Below are 15,248 nucleotides of genomic sequence, written 5' to 3'. Positions count from 1 at the left end.
TTTGCGAACTTGGAGGGTGAGCATCTCGAATGCAAAATTGGTACTAGTAGTACTATTCGTATCTAGATTGTGCTGAATTCAAATTTGTCAATGAAAGCTGCCCCGGTGTACACCAGTGTAACGGGCGGCTTACTACTAGCAACTCCGAAGACAATAACGTGGAATACCTACCCCCTGCCCGCCATCCCCCCGACCCGCCACCCCCCAAACACCATAGTTAAGAAATAAAATTATCTCAACAACAACAACACCTTTATTCGATTTCAATTTTGGCATAGCAGTTATTCTCAAGTGACATAATAGTACGTTTTTTTCTGTGATCATTTAAGTTATTTTTTATGTATAATACCAAAAGTTACAGAGTATTTTTGCTCAATATATCATAAATATATATTTTGACAGTAAATTTTTAAATTAGGGATATCCAAGCATATAACCTGGGAAGTAATATTATAAATAATACTATGTTATCCAGAATCCTATTACAAAGTAAGTGTTGTTGAGATATTGAGTTGTAATTTATTGCCTTAACTATGGTGTATTGGGGGTGGCGGGTCGGGGGGATGGCGGGCAGGGGGTATTCCACGTTATATAGTTAGTCACTACTAGTAGTACTCCGTTACTGCTGGTCAAAAATCTAGAAAATCCGACACCGCCCAGGTGCCAGTGCACACGGTGAAACATGCTCCATAAGACGCCAGTGAAGAGCTCTACTATCTACCCGTAACATAATATTGATAGATAATCTTCACAAGTAAGTAAAAATGTCGGGCTTCAAATTGTGGGACCTGCGCTATTCCATACGCGGTGTGCGGCGCTAATTCCAAGGTTAGTTAGTGCTGAGGCGCGCAATGGAAGTGTTGTGGAATCCTCGGATGAGCACCCAATGAATCATCGTCAAGCCTTCCATGACTCTTTACGGTTTCTGATTAGCGGGATAGATTATTAACTGCACAGGCGATAAATTTCCTACCAAATCCATCAGGATATAGACGAGGTTTGCTTCCCATCTCTATCATCGGAATGAACGAAAATTGAAAAGTTCAGCAGAGAACAAGTCATATTTCTGCCACTGAGGGGTCGCTCTTCAAACTGGCGTCATGATATCCAAGATGATGCCCAGTACGAGTATTGACCTATTCCCAATTGAAGTTCCGCTACCCACGACTCTCGAACAAATCCGGACCTCAAAACTCCGCCCATTCGGCTCTGTTCTCTCCGGCATCGACAAGCAATCTCGCGCTGGGAAATTATATGTCTCATCAATCGGCTTGTCAGAAGACGAGCACGACCTTACTTTCCATGGGGGAATCGACAAGGCCATCCATCAATATTGCATCGGTCACTATGCCTTCTGGGGTAAATTGTATTCTTCGCCCGAAACCCGCGCGCGGTTCGTGCCCGGAGGCTTCGGCGAAAATCTCGTTGCCGATGGGTTTGACGAGGATAACATCTGTATTGGTGACCTAGTGAGAATTGGCCCCCCGGGTTCTCTTCTTACAGGTGGTAGCAATGGTTGCCTTTTGGAGGTTAGCTTGCCGAGACAACCTTGCTTCAAGCTGAACCAACGGTTTGGAATCAAGAACTTTGCTCCTCGAACTCACCAGGAGGCGAAGACTGGATGGTATTACCGCGTGAAGCAAGAAGGCTGGATTGAAGAAGAGATGGAAATCCGAGTCATCCAGAGGAGTCATCCCAGATGGTCCATTGCTCGGCTGCACCATTACGTCCACCGAGATAAGACGGATGTTTCCATAACGCAGGAGCTCATGGAAATTGAAGAGATGGGCGCCGAGTGCAAAGATGTTTTCGAAGGGAGGTGGCAAAAGATTCAAGAAAAGGAAATTGCCACAAAGCAAACATGGAGGGACTTCAAGATTAAGTTCAAAACTCCGGAGACTCCGCGGATTGTTCGGCTTGATCTTGAAGCTGTCCTGAAGACCGAAAAGCCTAGTGACATTGCTGCTGGCAGCCATGCTGTGGTCAAACTACCCAACGGGCTGAAGCGGGCATACTCCATCGTCAGTGGAAGCACAAATTCCTTTGTACTCGGAGTGGCTCTGGACGATACTAGCCGCGGCGGGTCAAGTTATATCCATGAAAGTCTCAACCCCGGAGATATTGTGTCCTTAGGAGCGGTATCACAGAGCATGTCTATACACAATATGGCTTCACACCACATTTTCATCGTTGGAGGCATTGGTATCACCGCATTTCTGGCCATGATGAAGCGACTTATCGATACCAACCAATCATTTCATCTTCACTATGCGGTCCGGAAATCCGATGAAGTCGCATTTAGGCCCTTGCTATCGGAGCTCGGTCCCAACATTACCATCTACGACAAATCTCAGTGGCAGCGCTTGGACATGTTTGATATATTCATGAACCGGACTTGGAACAGCCACATCTATATATGTGGACCGCAGCGGATGATAGATGCGGGAATAGAAACTGCCTCTGCTATCAAAATGCCTTCCGACGAGCTGCACTATGAGGTCTTCCAAGCTGATACATCAGGAGACCCGTTCACCGTGGAAGTTATCTCCGACGAAAGAAAAGCTGAGCTGCAGGTTGAATCTGAGCAAACGCTGCTAGACGTCATGAGAGATGCTGGCTTCGAAATAGGAAGCTCCTGCGAAACTGGAAACTGTGGAACTTGTCGAATTCCGATCAGATGTGGAGAGGTACAGCATCGAGGATCTGCCCTCACTAAAACAGAACAGAAATCCGAAATGCTTTCCTGTGTTTCCCGAGGTGTTGGACACATTGTTGTCGAAGTGCCCAAGTCTTGAGATAGTTGGCATCAGCCGGCACTGGAAAGATTTTAGATTTTGAAGTCTTGCGCTCAGTTTCGCGAGCAGGCACACGATAATATCTTGAGAAACATCCGATAGAACTGAGATTTTTATAAGATTTCTAACGACATTATATCTTGATTCTAGTTACAAAAATGATCTCATTTTCTCCACAATACACAGTAGTGTCATAGCCTGGCCATAAGGCATGGCCGTGAGCTTGATCGCCTTGTAGAAGTCCTTGCTTGGCCCCATTGGTGTTCCGAAACTTACATTCTGGACAACACCTTTCTCATTGACATTATTAATGACCGCCTCAAGAGCCTTCAATCCAATGCTTTGATAATCCTTCGAGATGTATCTCATCCGAACCGCCTTCAGAATGCCGAAAGCAAATCCCGCTGAAGCGGATACTTCCAGGTAGGAGCTCGAATCATCAATGAGTGTATGCCAGAGCCCATTTGGATTTTGATACTTCTTCAAAGCAAGCACTTGCTGATCAAGGGCAGAAACAAGAAACTCCCTGATGTGGTCGCCGGGAGGTAGTTGAAGAAGAGAAAGAAATTCGGGGATCGCGATTGTGACCCACGAGTTGCCTCTTCCCCAAAGTGCTTCGGCGAAGTTATGTCTTTCCAGGAATGTCCAACCATGATACCACAGGCCAGTTCGTGTATCTGTTAAATACTTGATATGCAGCAAGAACTGTCGCTTGGCCTCCTCGACATAGGATGGGCGGTTGAGCAAAACACCGATTTTGGCAAGTGGCAAAACGCTCATCATGAGAGTGTCGTCCCAAAGTTGGCCTTCGTTGACTTGTCGGAAAGTTATGTGCTGAATACCACCCTCTGCGCTAGATTTTAGAAACGGAATATTTCTTTCATTCTGTGATTGCCACTTACCCTCTGTTCGAGGAATCCCATCCATGATGAATTCAGCCCAAGATTCAAGGTACGCTCGGTACTCGATTCTTCCCGTTCGCTCATAAAGATAGGCCAACGTGAGCATAGGTGCCATACTGTTCACATTTTTAGTTGGCGTGCCCTTTGCAAATTGTTTGTCGAACCATTCTTGAATGTGTTTAAGGACTGTCTCATCTCCGGTAGTCTCGAAGAGCATCCACATTCCGTACAAACCAACGCCTTGTGTCCACTCCCAATTATTCCATGACTTGGAATCAACCTTGAAACCTCCAGTTGGTATTGGCACACGAAACTCCCCCCGAGTCGTCCTTCAAGTGAACCAGGCTATCGACAAGCTTGAGCGCCAAGGACTTGGTATCGGATAAGCTCATCTCGGCAAGTGGCGTTTTCACTTCGAATGGGATATTCACCACGCCATCCTTGGCGAGGAACACGGACAATACGTCGTCGACTGCTGCCATATTTGCACAAAGTCAGCTCAAGTTGAAATATTACAACTTTGGGCTGTAGTTGGTTGTTGCCATATTGCTGTATTTGAATGGCGTCCTCGGAAAAGCGATCGGCCCCAAGTGCCGAGGAATAAGGTCACTTCCATCAATCAAAATGCAAGCGACCAGAAGATTTCCGATGATCCTCGTCCTCCGCAAAGAGCCCCTCAGTTAGCTACCCCGGTTTCCGATTTTGATCTACATCTGTGGCGCGCAGGATTCCAGCCACGATGATTTTCCACCAGTCATCTCACGAAAAACACGATCGTCCGAGCGTTCAATAATCAGATACTGCTTATCCGAAGCTTGGCCCAGCGATGCAAGAACCGAATCGAGTAGAAATCGGAGACATCCGAAAGGGTCATCTACGCGAAGCATGTGTTCGGATAACTTGAATAGAGAAAGCATATTTCGTAGTGCTATCGGAAACCACACGTTTGGCTCAGAAGACTGGAAATTCTTCCAGGTAGGTTTTTGCGATCACTGTCTTATCTCCACCCCCGCAATGCTGTCAATGCTGATAGTGTGGGGAAGAAGAGTATAAGATGCAATTGCCGGTGCCGGTGTGGGGTATGTGGATCTAGCTGGCATGCACTTTGCCTTCCTACGCACACAGGATGAGTGGACCAAAGCCAACTGAGCAACACCTGGAGCGCATTGCGTCGCCAGATCCCGATGTCCTTCCAGACAAGCATGCCGCGGTCGATGAAGAGCTGCGTAGGTATGTTGTCGCTGCGGGCTCAGTCGAAGTGGACGAGGCGACTAGCAAGCGACTTCGAAGATTGATTGACAAACGTGTCTTGATCGTTATGGTTGGGACATATTTCCTACAATCTCTGGACAAAAATGCGATCAGCTTCGCTGCTATTATGGGTATTCAGGAAGATGCCCACCTGGTGGGGCAAGATGTGAGTTCTTCAACTTCATTTTGAGTGACTGCAGTTCTCTAACTTCATCAGTATTCCTGGCTTCACACGGTCATCTATTTCGGAATCCTCTTTGCTGAATACCCGACTAATCTTCTTGTGCAAAAACTTCCGATCGGAAAATACCTTGCCGCCAACATTTTTCTCTGGGGATTGACTCTGACTATGAATGTCTTCGGGTTCAACTTTGCCATACTTTGTGCGTTGAGGGTTCTGCTCGGAATTTTCGAAGCTGTATCGCAGCCAACATTTTTGCTTCTCTCATCTATGTGGTATAAGCGCGAGGAACAGGCTCACATTGTGGCCTATTGGTATGTAAGTATCAGTGAACTAATCCCATTGCGATATGAAATCATGCTAACTGTATCTAGGGAATGGTGAGTTTGACTACTTTTTTTTTTCCTAAAGAAAATCTAAGATTTTAACCCACTCTAGAACGGTGTTCAAGGAATCGTTGGCGGTCTCTTCGCCTACGGAATGAGCCACGTCCACTCCCCCGTTCTCAAGTCCTGGCAATTACTTTTTGTCTTGCTTGGTTGCGTCACTTGCCTCTGGTCCGTCTTCGTCTTTTGGTGGATGCCCGACAGCCCCATGCGGGCGACATGCTATTCGGAAACAGATCGGATTCTCATCATCGAGCGAGTCCGTGCTAATCAAACTGGAATTCAAAACCGCAAGTTCAAAAAGGAACATGTCCAGGAGGCTATCAGAGATCCTCAGATTTGGCTTTACATCTTGATTCAAATCATGTGAGTCTGTGCCGTGATGCCATTTTTCTCACTGTGCGAATAATAACAAGACCTCAGCATCCAAATTCCAACTGGTGGCTTGGGATCTTTCTCTACAATCCTTATTAAGAATTTTGGATTCAGTGAGCTCGATACCGAGCTACTTTCTATGGTCAACGGCGCCGTTCAATGTGTCGTACTTCTGAGCGCAGCATGGCTATCTCGCCATTACAACCAAACAATTCTGTTCCAATTTGTGAGAGGTTTTCTGAAACTGAAAACCAAGAGTCGTGCTAACGAACTCAAATAAAGGCTTTCTTGATACCAAATATTGCCGGAACGGCCGTTCTAATGGGTAAGCGTGCATGATAGTGGGCATTTCCTTCAACCAGAGCTAATATACCACAGCCGTACCCATTTCCAATTCCACCAAAGTCGGCCTCCTGATCGCCTACTGGTGTACATTGTCATTCTGGGGCACCACCGTGCTTCTCATGTCCCTACTTTCTCGAAATGTAGCTGGCCAGACGAAGAAATCAGTCAGCACGGCATCATTATTCCTTGCTTGGGCGGTGGGCAATATGATCGGACCTCAGGTATTTCAATCAAAGGATGCCCCGAGATACTTCACATGCTTTTCGGTTCATATGGGATGCTACGCGTGCATCATTATTCTCCTTGGGGTTCTCCGCTGGCACCTTGTACGGGAGAACAACAAGCGGGATCTACTACAGGTAAGTTCACCCAATGTCGAAGAAGCCGATTACAGCATTTATTAACAATCCCATTTTTAGGAAGAGGATTGGAGAGCTTCGGAAGCGAACTTGGATAATGCTTTTGACGATTTGACAGACCGGGAGAATCTTAGTTTCCGGTATAAATACTGAGATGGAGTGGGACTTGAGGGAATGAAGATGTCGGGCTCACCCAATGATACATGGTTAGGTAGAATATGAGAACATGCAATGGTAACTTTAGGTATTCGCTATTTGCCAGGAAGATCGAAATATCAGTAATCTGCATCATTGGGCAGCTAGGACGTGGAGTTATTGAGGCGCGGTGCCTGGGACAGCCTCAGGCATCCACAGGTTGCTAGTGCCCTTCCTTCCCAAACCTTCACACACACTCTCTCTCACACACACAATCTCTCTCCCATCCAATCACCGCTTTTCTGTGTCGAGGCTCTTCTCCATTTCATATCTTTAGGTACCAGGAAGGAACCTTAACATGGAAGGTGCGATTCACTGGTCACTTTTCTTGAAAACTCCACCCGCAATCGCCAAAGAAAACAAGCAGCAACCGCTGCAGAAATGCAGTTCCAAGAAACAACCTTGTACAATGTGATATGAGACAGTTTTCTGATCCCCGATCCCGATCCCGATCCCGAGGCTGTTTTTCTAACTTATAGAGAGAGCCTCAGTGGCCAAGATTCGTACTAACTTTCACAAAATAGAGAAATTTGTAGTATATGGTGAGCATCACCATTGTTACACTCGCTCAAAATCTACCCCAAGACCTCGATATCGGTGGCAGTGGATATTTGGGCCAATGGCCCGAATTCTACTTGATGTGCCGAGGATGATCTTCCGTGCTCTTCAACCGGGCTGATTTCAATTCCGATCCCCACAGAAGGGGCCCTGAACGGGGGCCGAGACACTCCTTTCCGTTCGTTATATTGACCGTCTTTATTGCTATTCCCAGGGTCCCCATGGCTCTTGTCACCCCACGGCCCATTTCTATCTTTATCTCCATACCCCGAACGGGGGCACACGTTCATTTCCGTTCATTTTTCTACTTTCATTCATATTCTTATCTCTACCCTGGCCCCAGGGGGTGCCTCACCCGGGGCAAGCATGTCTACCCTCATCCTCCTGCTTATTGTTATCTCTATTATTATTATTATTATCTCACCCTGGCCCTGGAGGGTGATTCGGGGCATGCATGTCTATCCTTATCTTCTTATTCCAAGTTATTATTATTCTCTGAATATTATTGTCTATATCCATATGCTGTCTGCTTTAAATACAAATCGTAAATATTCAAGGTTAGCTTAGCAATGCTTACGGGGGCTAGACCTTGCTAGTTGGATTGCACCACCTAAAGACTGATTTCCGATTTGTTTGTATCGCATCAACTCGCAGAGGGCCGCGAAGAATGATCCCGAACAAGGATTTTCAACTGGTTGAATATCCAAGTGTTGCAAACAAACTGTGCTTCTAAAGTTGTTATTGTTACACAATTTTAAGACTACTGGTAGTTTTTGTAGACCGGAGTATGGAAGATCAACATAACCAAATGCCATTCAAGTTCCGCGTTGAAAGCGAGCGAGACATATAATAGAATGCGAATACACGAAAGCATGCCATAAAGAGTGGCCGGTGGTCGAATTCCAATGGATCAAGTCAAGGTATATCCACCATCCACGCGGAGATCGGCACCAGTGATATACTTCGAGGCATCGCTAAGAAGAAAAGTGACAGCACCCATCAAGTCTTCTGGGGTCCCCATTTTTCCGACAGGGATTAAAGAAGTCCATTTATCGCGAAGTTGGGGATTTTCGTCGAGGATCTTGCGTGTTCTGCGTGGCAATGTCAGTTTTTGCTTAGTGGAAGTAGGAAGCTATCAGGCATGGAAATGGCACGGCGAGCCCAGCCGTGAGTCGCAAGAGAAAAAAGAACAACACTCACAAAGCAGTCAGCATATAACCAGGCGAAATACAATTCACCCGAATATCATGGCCCGCCCACTCAACCGCCAACGAAGCAGCGAGATGCCTCACAGCCGCCTTGGCCGCATTATACGGCGCCTGGGGCTGAGGGACATTGACAATCGATCCGGACATCGACCCGATCATGACGATGCTGCCGGGCGCGTTGCGCTCCATCAGATGCTTGGCCACGCCTGTGGCGAAAAGGTATGTCCCGTCAACATTGACGCCCCAGAGCTTTTGCATGCGGTCGAATGGGTAATTGATCGCTTCGAAGTTCTCTGTGAATCCGGCAGATGTGACGAGGTTGTCGACTTGGTTGTGTTTTGCGAGGACTTCGGCGAGGGCTGCGTTTACCGAGTCCGGGTTGGATACGTCGGCGTAATGGGCTGTGACGTTTGGGAGTCTGAGATCGTTGAGAGAGGGAATTGATTAGTCGCTTCTTTATGTGGGGAAGGAGGGACATGGGGAGCGTACTGCTCAAGGCTGGGATTCTCTTTCTGGAATTGATCGATGAGCTTTTGCGCCTGTTCTTCAGCTTCGGCCTCTTGAGTGCAAGTATCAGTATTGGCAGTCAAACTTCCAAGGACATCTACTTCATGTAGAAGCTTGAAAAGACCCACTGTTCAAATCAACAATAGCCAAATCCGAACCCGAAGCAACCAGTCCCTGCGCCATGACCAGTCCTAGTCCACGCGCACCACCAGTCACCATAGAGACCCTGTTTTCGAGCGAGAAAGACGCCAGAGTGCGCTTGAAGTGCATCCCACCACGGCCCTGGACGACTGGCTGAGCGGGCATTTCACTGTCAGGCGGATACTCGATCTGCACACTCTCGTCTGTTCGGGCGAATTGGCCTTCATGCTCGCCGGAAGCACCGCCCGGTGCTTTGTTTGTGGCCGATAGGATCGGGTCCTTCGAAGGGTCATCTTTTTGGTTGGCACGGATTGCGGTGCAGTTTAATGGGCGGATCAAGTTGGAACTCCTCGGTGCTAGCCTCGCTGTAGCTGTGAGAGCCGCCGGGTGGGTGAAAGTGCTCAGAGTTGTTCGGGGGACCATGCGATGAAACATGATTAGTGAAATGGCTTTGGGAAGCCGACAGCTCGCTGGAAGGTTAGTAAATCTGATAGCAAGGGAAGTTTGAGGGAAGGAGCAGAAGTTCGGAGAAAACAAAATATGGAAGGACTGTCTAGGATGCCAAATTAGCTACTTCATTATTATTTCGCCAATTAAAGATAGCTTCTGGAACACAGGGGCCAGCATGATGCAAGCCACCGGCCTCTGATTGTCGGATTTCGAGGGAGAGGCAATTAAGTTACAGGTTTGGGGCAAGCAAACAGACCAACGACGAGAAGTCTGGGGAAAGCTGGGGCAAGTTCCCCGCTGATGTCAGACGGAAGATCAGTCATCTCACTATATCATTAAAATTACGAGAACGGCCAGGTATTGTGTACGGAGATGCTGGCATTTTGTTGATCTAATGAAGTGCCTATTCGCCGCAATGCTTACCGTGCTCGGTTATTTTTGCCACTGACGCTCGGTCACACAAAGAGTCTAGTAGTATGAAATACGGAGGTGGCAACCGTGACTTAAGTGCATGAAGACGATACTAGTATTGGCGAAGACTTACTATTTTTTTATGACCTGATGTACTCTGAGTTGGCAAATCTTCTATCCGCTCTGGAAAAATCACGGAACTTGATTCGTCTAGAGTAAATTTGAATTTATTGTAATAACTATTTCAATTGCAGTATGCCGAAACTCCTGAACGTGCAAAAACAAACAGAAAAGATAAGGCTAAGATCCCCGTGGCTCAATCATTGCGCTTCCGCATCAGCGAACTCAACTAGGGGTGTTCCGCTCTTACATTGGTCCTATAAATTGCAATTAGCTCAATTCTCCCATGCTTGGTGGATGCCGAAACGATTTCTGTGAGGGGGAGGACGGGCTCGACGGGAAATGAGCACACTGGGCCAGTTGGTCTGTTCGATACAGAACCAATACCAGCCAGCCGCAAAAGTGGACAGATCAAATTTAGAAACCAACCAGGGGGTCACGAGATGTCCCCAATTGGGAGAGGGTCTGGAAGAGGGGAGGTGTGGGGGAAGGGTAAACAACTTACGCCTTGCTTGTGGACGACACGCGCAATCTTTCCTTGTTGCGGGCTGCGGATGACAGTCTCCATCTTCATACTTTCAATCACCACTAAGGGCTGGTCCTTCTCCACGACGTCGCCAGCTTGCACATCCACGCGTAGAATCTTGCACGGCATCGGTGCTAAAACACTGTTGGCAATATCCTTCATGCCCAGCGCCTTCTCCATCCATTTTGCCCGTGGCACCGTCAGTCGATATTGCATTCCTTTCTGGAACGCGATGATAGTATCCTCATCACGGACAACGGTCGTGTCCAGGCGAGTATGAGGGAAGAATGAGGTGACAATATGAGAGGACGGGTTCATGTGACTCTCCACTTGCTCAAAAACCCTGTCGCCCACTTTGATGTCGAAGGTTTGATCGGCCGTTTGTTTCACGCTTACACTGAAGCTAGGCCCTTCTGTATTGGGTCCTTTTGATAGAGTGAACGACAGCTTTCGCTCCTGGTAGCTCGGAGCGAATCCGATCGCACTTCCTGCCAATCCGCCGGAAGTCTGCGATGCGGAATGGGAATCACGGTGTAGACAGGCAAGAGCAGCCTGAGCAAGCACTTCGTCGTCGATCTTCTTTTCGGCGAAAAGCTCTTCTCGATGTTTCTCAATGTAGCCAGTTTCAACCTCGCCGGCAATGAAATCAGGGCTTCGGCAGATTGTCTTCAGGAACTCAATATTTGTGACTGGGCCGGCCACCTCATACTCTTCCAATGCAGCGGCCAATTTACGGAGGGCTTCCTCTCGGGTTTCACCACGGACGATTAATTTGGAGATCATTGGGTCGTAATGCGCCGAGACATCGTCACCTTCGACAAATCCCGCATCGATCCGGACATCCTCACTCGTCGCGGGAGTTCGGACGTGAATGAGGCGCCCAGAGTCTGGAATGAACCCCTGTTCAGGATTTTCTGCATAGATACGGGCCTCGATCGCATGGCCACTCCGAGCAATGTGTTCTTCCACCTGCTCTTGTGTTAAGGGTAGCGGGGCACCCTCGGCAACCATGATCTGCCAGTGAACCAGGTCCTGGCCAGTCACCATCTCAGTCACTGGGTGCTCCACTTGCAACCGAGTGTTCATCTCCATGAAATAGAAATCGCCACTGTCATTGTCGAAGATGAATTCCACGGTGCCGGCGCCCTCGTAGCCAACAGCTAGAGCGGCAGAGCGAGCCTTTGCCCATAGATCTTGACGGGTCGCCTCTGGGAGGTGAGGCGCTGGTGACTCCTCCAGAACCTTTTGGTGTCTTCGTTGAATGCTGCAATCTCTCTCACCAAGAGCGACCGAGTTGCCATGCTTGTCGGCAAATACCTGGACCTCGATGTGACGTGGAGTCGTAATGTACTTCTCCACGAGCACGTTATCATCACCGAATGAGTTACGGGACTCGGACTTTGCAGATTCGAGTTGAGCCTGGAACTCAGCCTTGGAGCTGGCAATCCGCATACCCTTACCACCGCCACCCTTGATAGCTTTGATGAGTACAGGGTACTTGATCTTATCAGCTTCGGCTTCGAGGAATTGAGGATCTTGGTTACCACCATGGTATCCGGGGACACAAGGCACGCCGGCCGCAAGCATGATTTCCTTCGACCGACTGGGACCAATCAGCAAGAGATATCCAAAGCTGTCACTCGTCGTACATACCTCTTGTCACCCATGTCCTCGATAGCCTTCCATGGAGGGCCAATGAATACTATGCCAGCCTCGGTACACTTCTTCGCAAAAGCGGAATTCTCGCTCAACTAAGAAACTTGTTAGTCTACACTGGATCATTGACACATATGCAATGAACAAAAAGGCAATGGTAACTCACAAAGCCATATCCGGGGTGTATCCCGCGACAGCCTTCCCTCTTAGCAATTTCGATGATTCGATCCCCATCCAAGTATGCCGAGACTGAGCCCAGGTTGAAAGCAAAGGGGGAGCTCAAGGCATGCTGAGATCGGCTATCAGGGTCGGTGTAGAGAGTTGTCACGCGAATGCCATGTTCCGCCGCTGTGCGTCCAACACGTCTAGGAACAATTAGCTCAAATCGTCTCGGGTTTTCTCCAAGTCGGGTGTACGTACAGCGCGATTTCTCCCCGATTCGCAATTAGAATTGAATCAAGTGAGTTTGTTTTGTGCGGTGTGGTTGAGACGGAGTATGCGGCCCTTGTTGTTCTGCGGGCGGCAGTCGGGGCGAGGCGGGGAGTAATGCGGAGAAGGGACGAGAGGGTCATGGCGGGCGTAAAATGGAGTGAAAGCAGCAACAGATGGTAATGGTGTTGCGCTGCTTCGCTGATTTATATCCAGCAAGGTTGAAGAATCAGAGAGAGTTCATGATGGTTCGTGGAGTAGATGGGGGGGAAGGAAGGGAAAGAAAGGGCGGTCTTTCTCCAGACCAGCTTAAGCCGACGCTATGCGAGATGCGGGGGAAGCCGAGGTGACATAAGCAGCACCGCCTGCCTCTTTCGGAGAACTGAGTATAGCTACAAGTTATTGTATGGTAGATGGGTAAAAGAAATAAGAAAGTGCTGTAAATTGAGGTACTGAGCTGAAACAGAATAAATAATATTAGACTTTCCTGGCTAGTCTCTCTCCATTCCTCCAAACCCCTTGAACATTGGCAATGGCATCTATAGATTCTGCCGGGTTTCCAGCAACAAGTAGCAGGTCTGCCAGGCGACCCTCTTCGATCTTGCCCCGATCAGTCAATTTAAATCGGTCGGCCGTCTTTGATGTTGCCGAAATGAGTGCTTCCTGAGGCGTGAAATGGCAGCGGTTGACATACATCCACAACTCATGATGAACCGAAGCCCCGGCCCGAGTACCAACGAGATCTGTTGACGTATCCGTTCCACTGGGTCTATATTAGCAAGCTAGTAGTTGCATCATATTGTGAACCTGAGTCTTACCATATAATATCTATCCCCGCCTCTTTCAGAGTAATAACTTGCTCATACACATTCTTAATAGTGAATCCTTCCCGAGTGATATGGAGGCATCCCTGAAGATGCTCTTTCGCAGTGCCTTCCAAATCAGCTGAGAATCTTTCACGAGATTCCTGCTCTTCACCACTACAAGAAGCGTGTACAGCTAGCGTAGGAACTAGGAATGCATTGTTCTTCTTGAAAGCCTTGACGACTTCCTCGGTGATCGGTTCAATTGATGCGTGAGCTAATCCATCTACTCCGGCTTCAAGCACTGAGAGTGTCGAATGGTTGGTTAACGCGTGGGCAATCGTCAGCATGCCATTTTCGTGCGACGCATCCACAATTGCTCTTTGGATTTCCACGGATGGAGTCGGCACTGGGATAGTCGGGAAGGGTAGATTCATAGTATGGCCATCCTCTTGCATTAGTTTAGTAAAGCTGGTAAAGATGTATCAGTCCCAAAATACTCCAATGTCCATAGATCTTGAATATGTATACCTGGCACCCGCAGCTCGATTTCTGGCAATAAATCCTTCTATCGATGCCCTGTCGGTGAGGTTGGGCCACTTGGAAATTCTCTCCTCGATCTGTGACTTGTAAGTTGAAGATCTCACCAAGTAGTTCTCCCAAGAAAGAAACAACGAACGTTCGGCTCTTGCGAAACCAGCTTGACAATCGCAGCTGGCCAGCCGTCTTTGATTGTAGCCCCAAATCCACAAGACTTGACATCGGACACATCATTTTGCTGGTGGGTCACCTTGCTGATACCCTGAAACCACTCCGGTTCGTTGTGCATGTCTAATACAGTAGTAACTCCATATTGGATGGCAGTTTTCAAAAGATTGACATCTTGATAAACATGCACATGGGCGTCGATAAGACCAGGGAGTAGAGTGCATCCTGTTGCATCGACCACGGCACAGCCTTGAGGTGTCGACAATGGTTCTCGCAGCGAAATTCGAGAGATGCGACCGGATTCAACTAAAACATGGCCAGATTCAGTTACAACTGATACGCCGTTGAAAATGCGTGCGTTGGATATCAGGGTTGCTGACATTTTGCACCCATGGAGTGAAGGATGGATGGGCGGGGGAAGGGTTGCGAGGAAGCAATGGGTCTTTAATATCTGTTCAGGTTATTTCGGTTGTAGAGCAATAAAATGAGAAATTGCCCTGATTTCTATGAATGCAAGACCCCCCGCTTTTGCTTTGATGCGTATGTTTTTGGGGACGGAGCCAATAGCATCATAGTGTAAGCTTCCGAATCCGGCAAATAGGCCCCGCAAGCTATGTAACTATGAGCATTCGCGAACGGATCGATCGCTTTTCCCTTCATAATTCCATCGCTTAATATGATTTGTCTTATTTTTCTCATTATTGTGCACTTGTGCGAAAAATCAGTGGCGGTGTTGGGCTTTGTCGCCTACAAACTCAAGTGACGGCTTCTGTGGAAGGCGGAAGTAGAGCTAGGCAAATCTAAAACTCTACCCACGCCAATTCAATCCTGATTCTGTTCATATTTAGGCGACGGTCCCTTTAATATCTGGCATTGCAAAATGGGAATTGCGTCAAGAGTCTCTGCTATAGCACGTCTATATACTCTCGGAACTAAACAACA

The 15,248-nt window shown here is 47.9% G+C and overlaps 6 protein-coding genes across 6 annotated transcripts; 2 read left to right on the top strand and 4 right to left on the bottom strand.

Annotated features, from left to right (window-relative positions):
- Window positions 1–1,112: 1,112 nt before the first annotated feature.
- Window positions 1,113–2,795, top strand: N7481_013026 (vanillate O-demethylase oxidoreductase; the record flags this gene model as incomplete). Its single annotated transcript, XM_057272245.1, has 1 exon — window positions 1,113–2,795. The coding sequence occupies one exon, from the start codon at window positions 1,113–1,115 to the stop codon at window positions 2,793–2,795; it is 1,683 nt and encodes a 560-aa protein (XP_057116433.1).
- A 150-nt stretch (window positions 2,796–2,945) lies between these two features.
- N7481_013025 (glycoside hydrolase family 88/105 protein) lies at window positions 2,946–4,179 on the bottom strand (the record flags this gene model as incomplete). The annotated part of the gene is made up of 3 exons (XM_057272244.1): window positions 2,946–3,643; window positions 3,698–3,977; window positions 4,039–4,179. 3 exons carry the CDS (start codon window positions 4,177–4,179, stop codon window positions 2,946–2,948), a joined length of 1,119 nt encoding a protein of 372 aa, XP_057116432.1.
- A 644-nt stretch (window positions 4,180–4,823) lies between these two features.
- On the top strand, window positions 4,824–6,747 carry N7481_013024 (MFS general substrate transporter; the record flags this gene model as incomplete). Its single annotated transcript, XM_057272243.1, has 8 exons — window positions 4,824–5,114; window positions 5,166–5,447; window positions 5,504–5,509; window positions 5,568–5,881; window positions 5,939–6,116; window positions 6,173–6,215; window positions 6,269–6,594; window positions 6,655–6,747. The coding sequence occupies 8 exons, from the start codon at window positions 4,824–4,826 to the stop codon at window positions 6,745–6,747; spliced, it is 1,533 nt and encodes a 510-aa protein (XP_057116431.1).
- A 1,510-nt stretch (window positions 6,748–8,257) lies between these two features.
- N7481_013023 (uncharacterized protein) lies at window positions 8,258–9,626 on the bottom strand (the record flags this gene model as incomplete). The annotated part of the gene is made up of 4 exons (XM_057272242.1): window positions 8,258–8,438; window positions 8,548–8,973; window positions 9,045–9,114; window positions 9,191–9,626. The coding sequence occupies 4 exons, from the start codon at window positions 9,624–9,626 to the stop codon at window positions 8,258–8,260; spliced, it is 1,113 nt and encodes a 370-aa protein (XP_057116430.1).
- A 758-nt stretch (window positions 9,627–10,384) lies between these two features.
- On the bottom strand, window positions 10,385–12,938 carry N7481_013022 (acetyl/propionyl/methylcrotonyl-CoA carboxylase subunit alpha; the record flags this gene model as incomplete). Its single annotated transcript, XM_057272241.1, has 5 exons — window positions 10,385–10,441; window positions 10,690–12,313; window positions 12,364–12,461; window positions 12,533–12,731; window positions 12,787–12,938. The coding sequence occupies 5 exons, from the start codon at window positions 12,936–12,938 to the stop codon at window positions 10,385–10,387; spliced, it is 2,130 nt and encodes a 709-aa protein (XP_057116429.1).
- Window positions 12,939–13,272: 334 nt separating this feature from the next.
- Window positions 13,273–14,688, bottom strand: N7481_013021 (amidohydrolase family protein; the record flags this gene model as incomplete). The annotated part of the gene is made up of 4 exons (XM_057272240.1): window positions 13,273–13,558; window positions 13,614–14,069; window positions 14,130–14,218; window positions 14,278–14,688. The coding sequence occupies 4 exons, from the start codon at window positions 14,686–14,688 to the stop codon at window positions 13,273–13,275; spliced, it is 1,242 nt and encodes a 413-aa protein (XP_057116428.1).
- Between the last annotated feature and the right edge of the window lie 560 nt (window positions 14,689–15,248).

This window comes from Penicillium waksmanii, assembly GCF_028829765.1.
Source record: "Penicillium waksmanii strain IBT 27052 chromosome Unknown utg000010l:1.0-3698451.0:1.0-3701458.0, whole genome shotgun sequence".
NCBI classification, from domain to species: Eukaryota; Fungi; Ascomycota; class Eurotiomycetes; order Eurotiales; family Aspergillaceae; genus Penicillium; species Penicillium waksmanii.
This window is presented reverse-complemented; position numbering and strand designations above follow the sequence as displayed.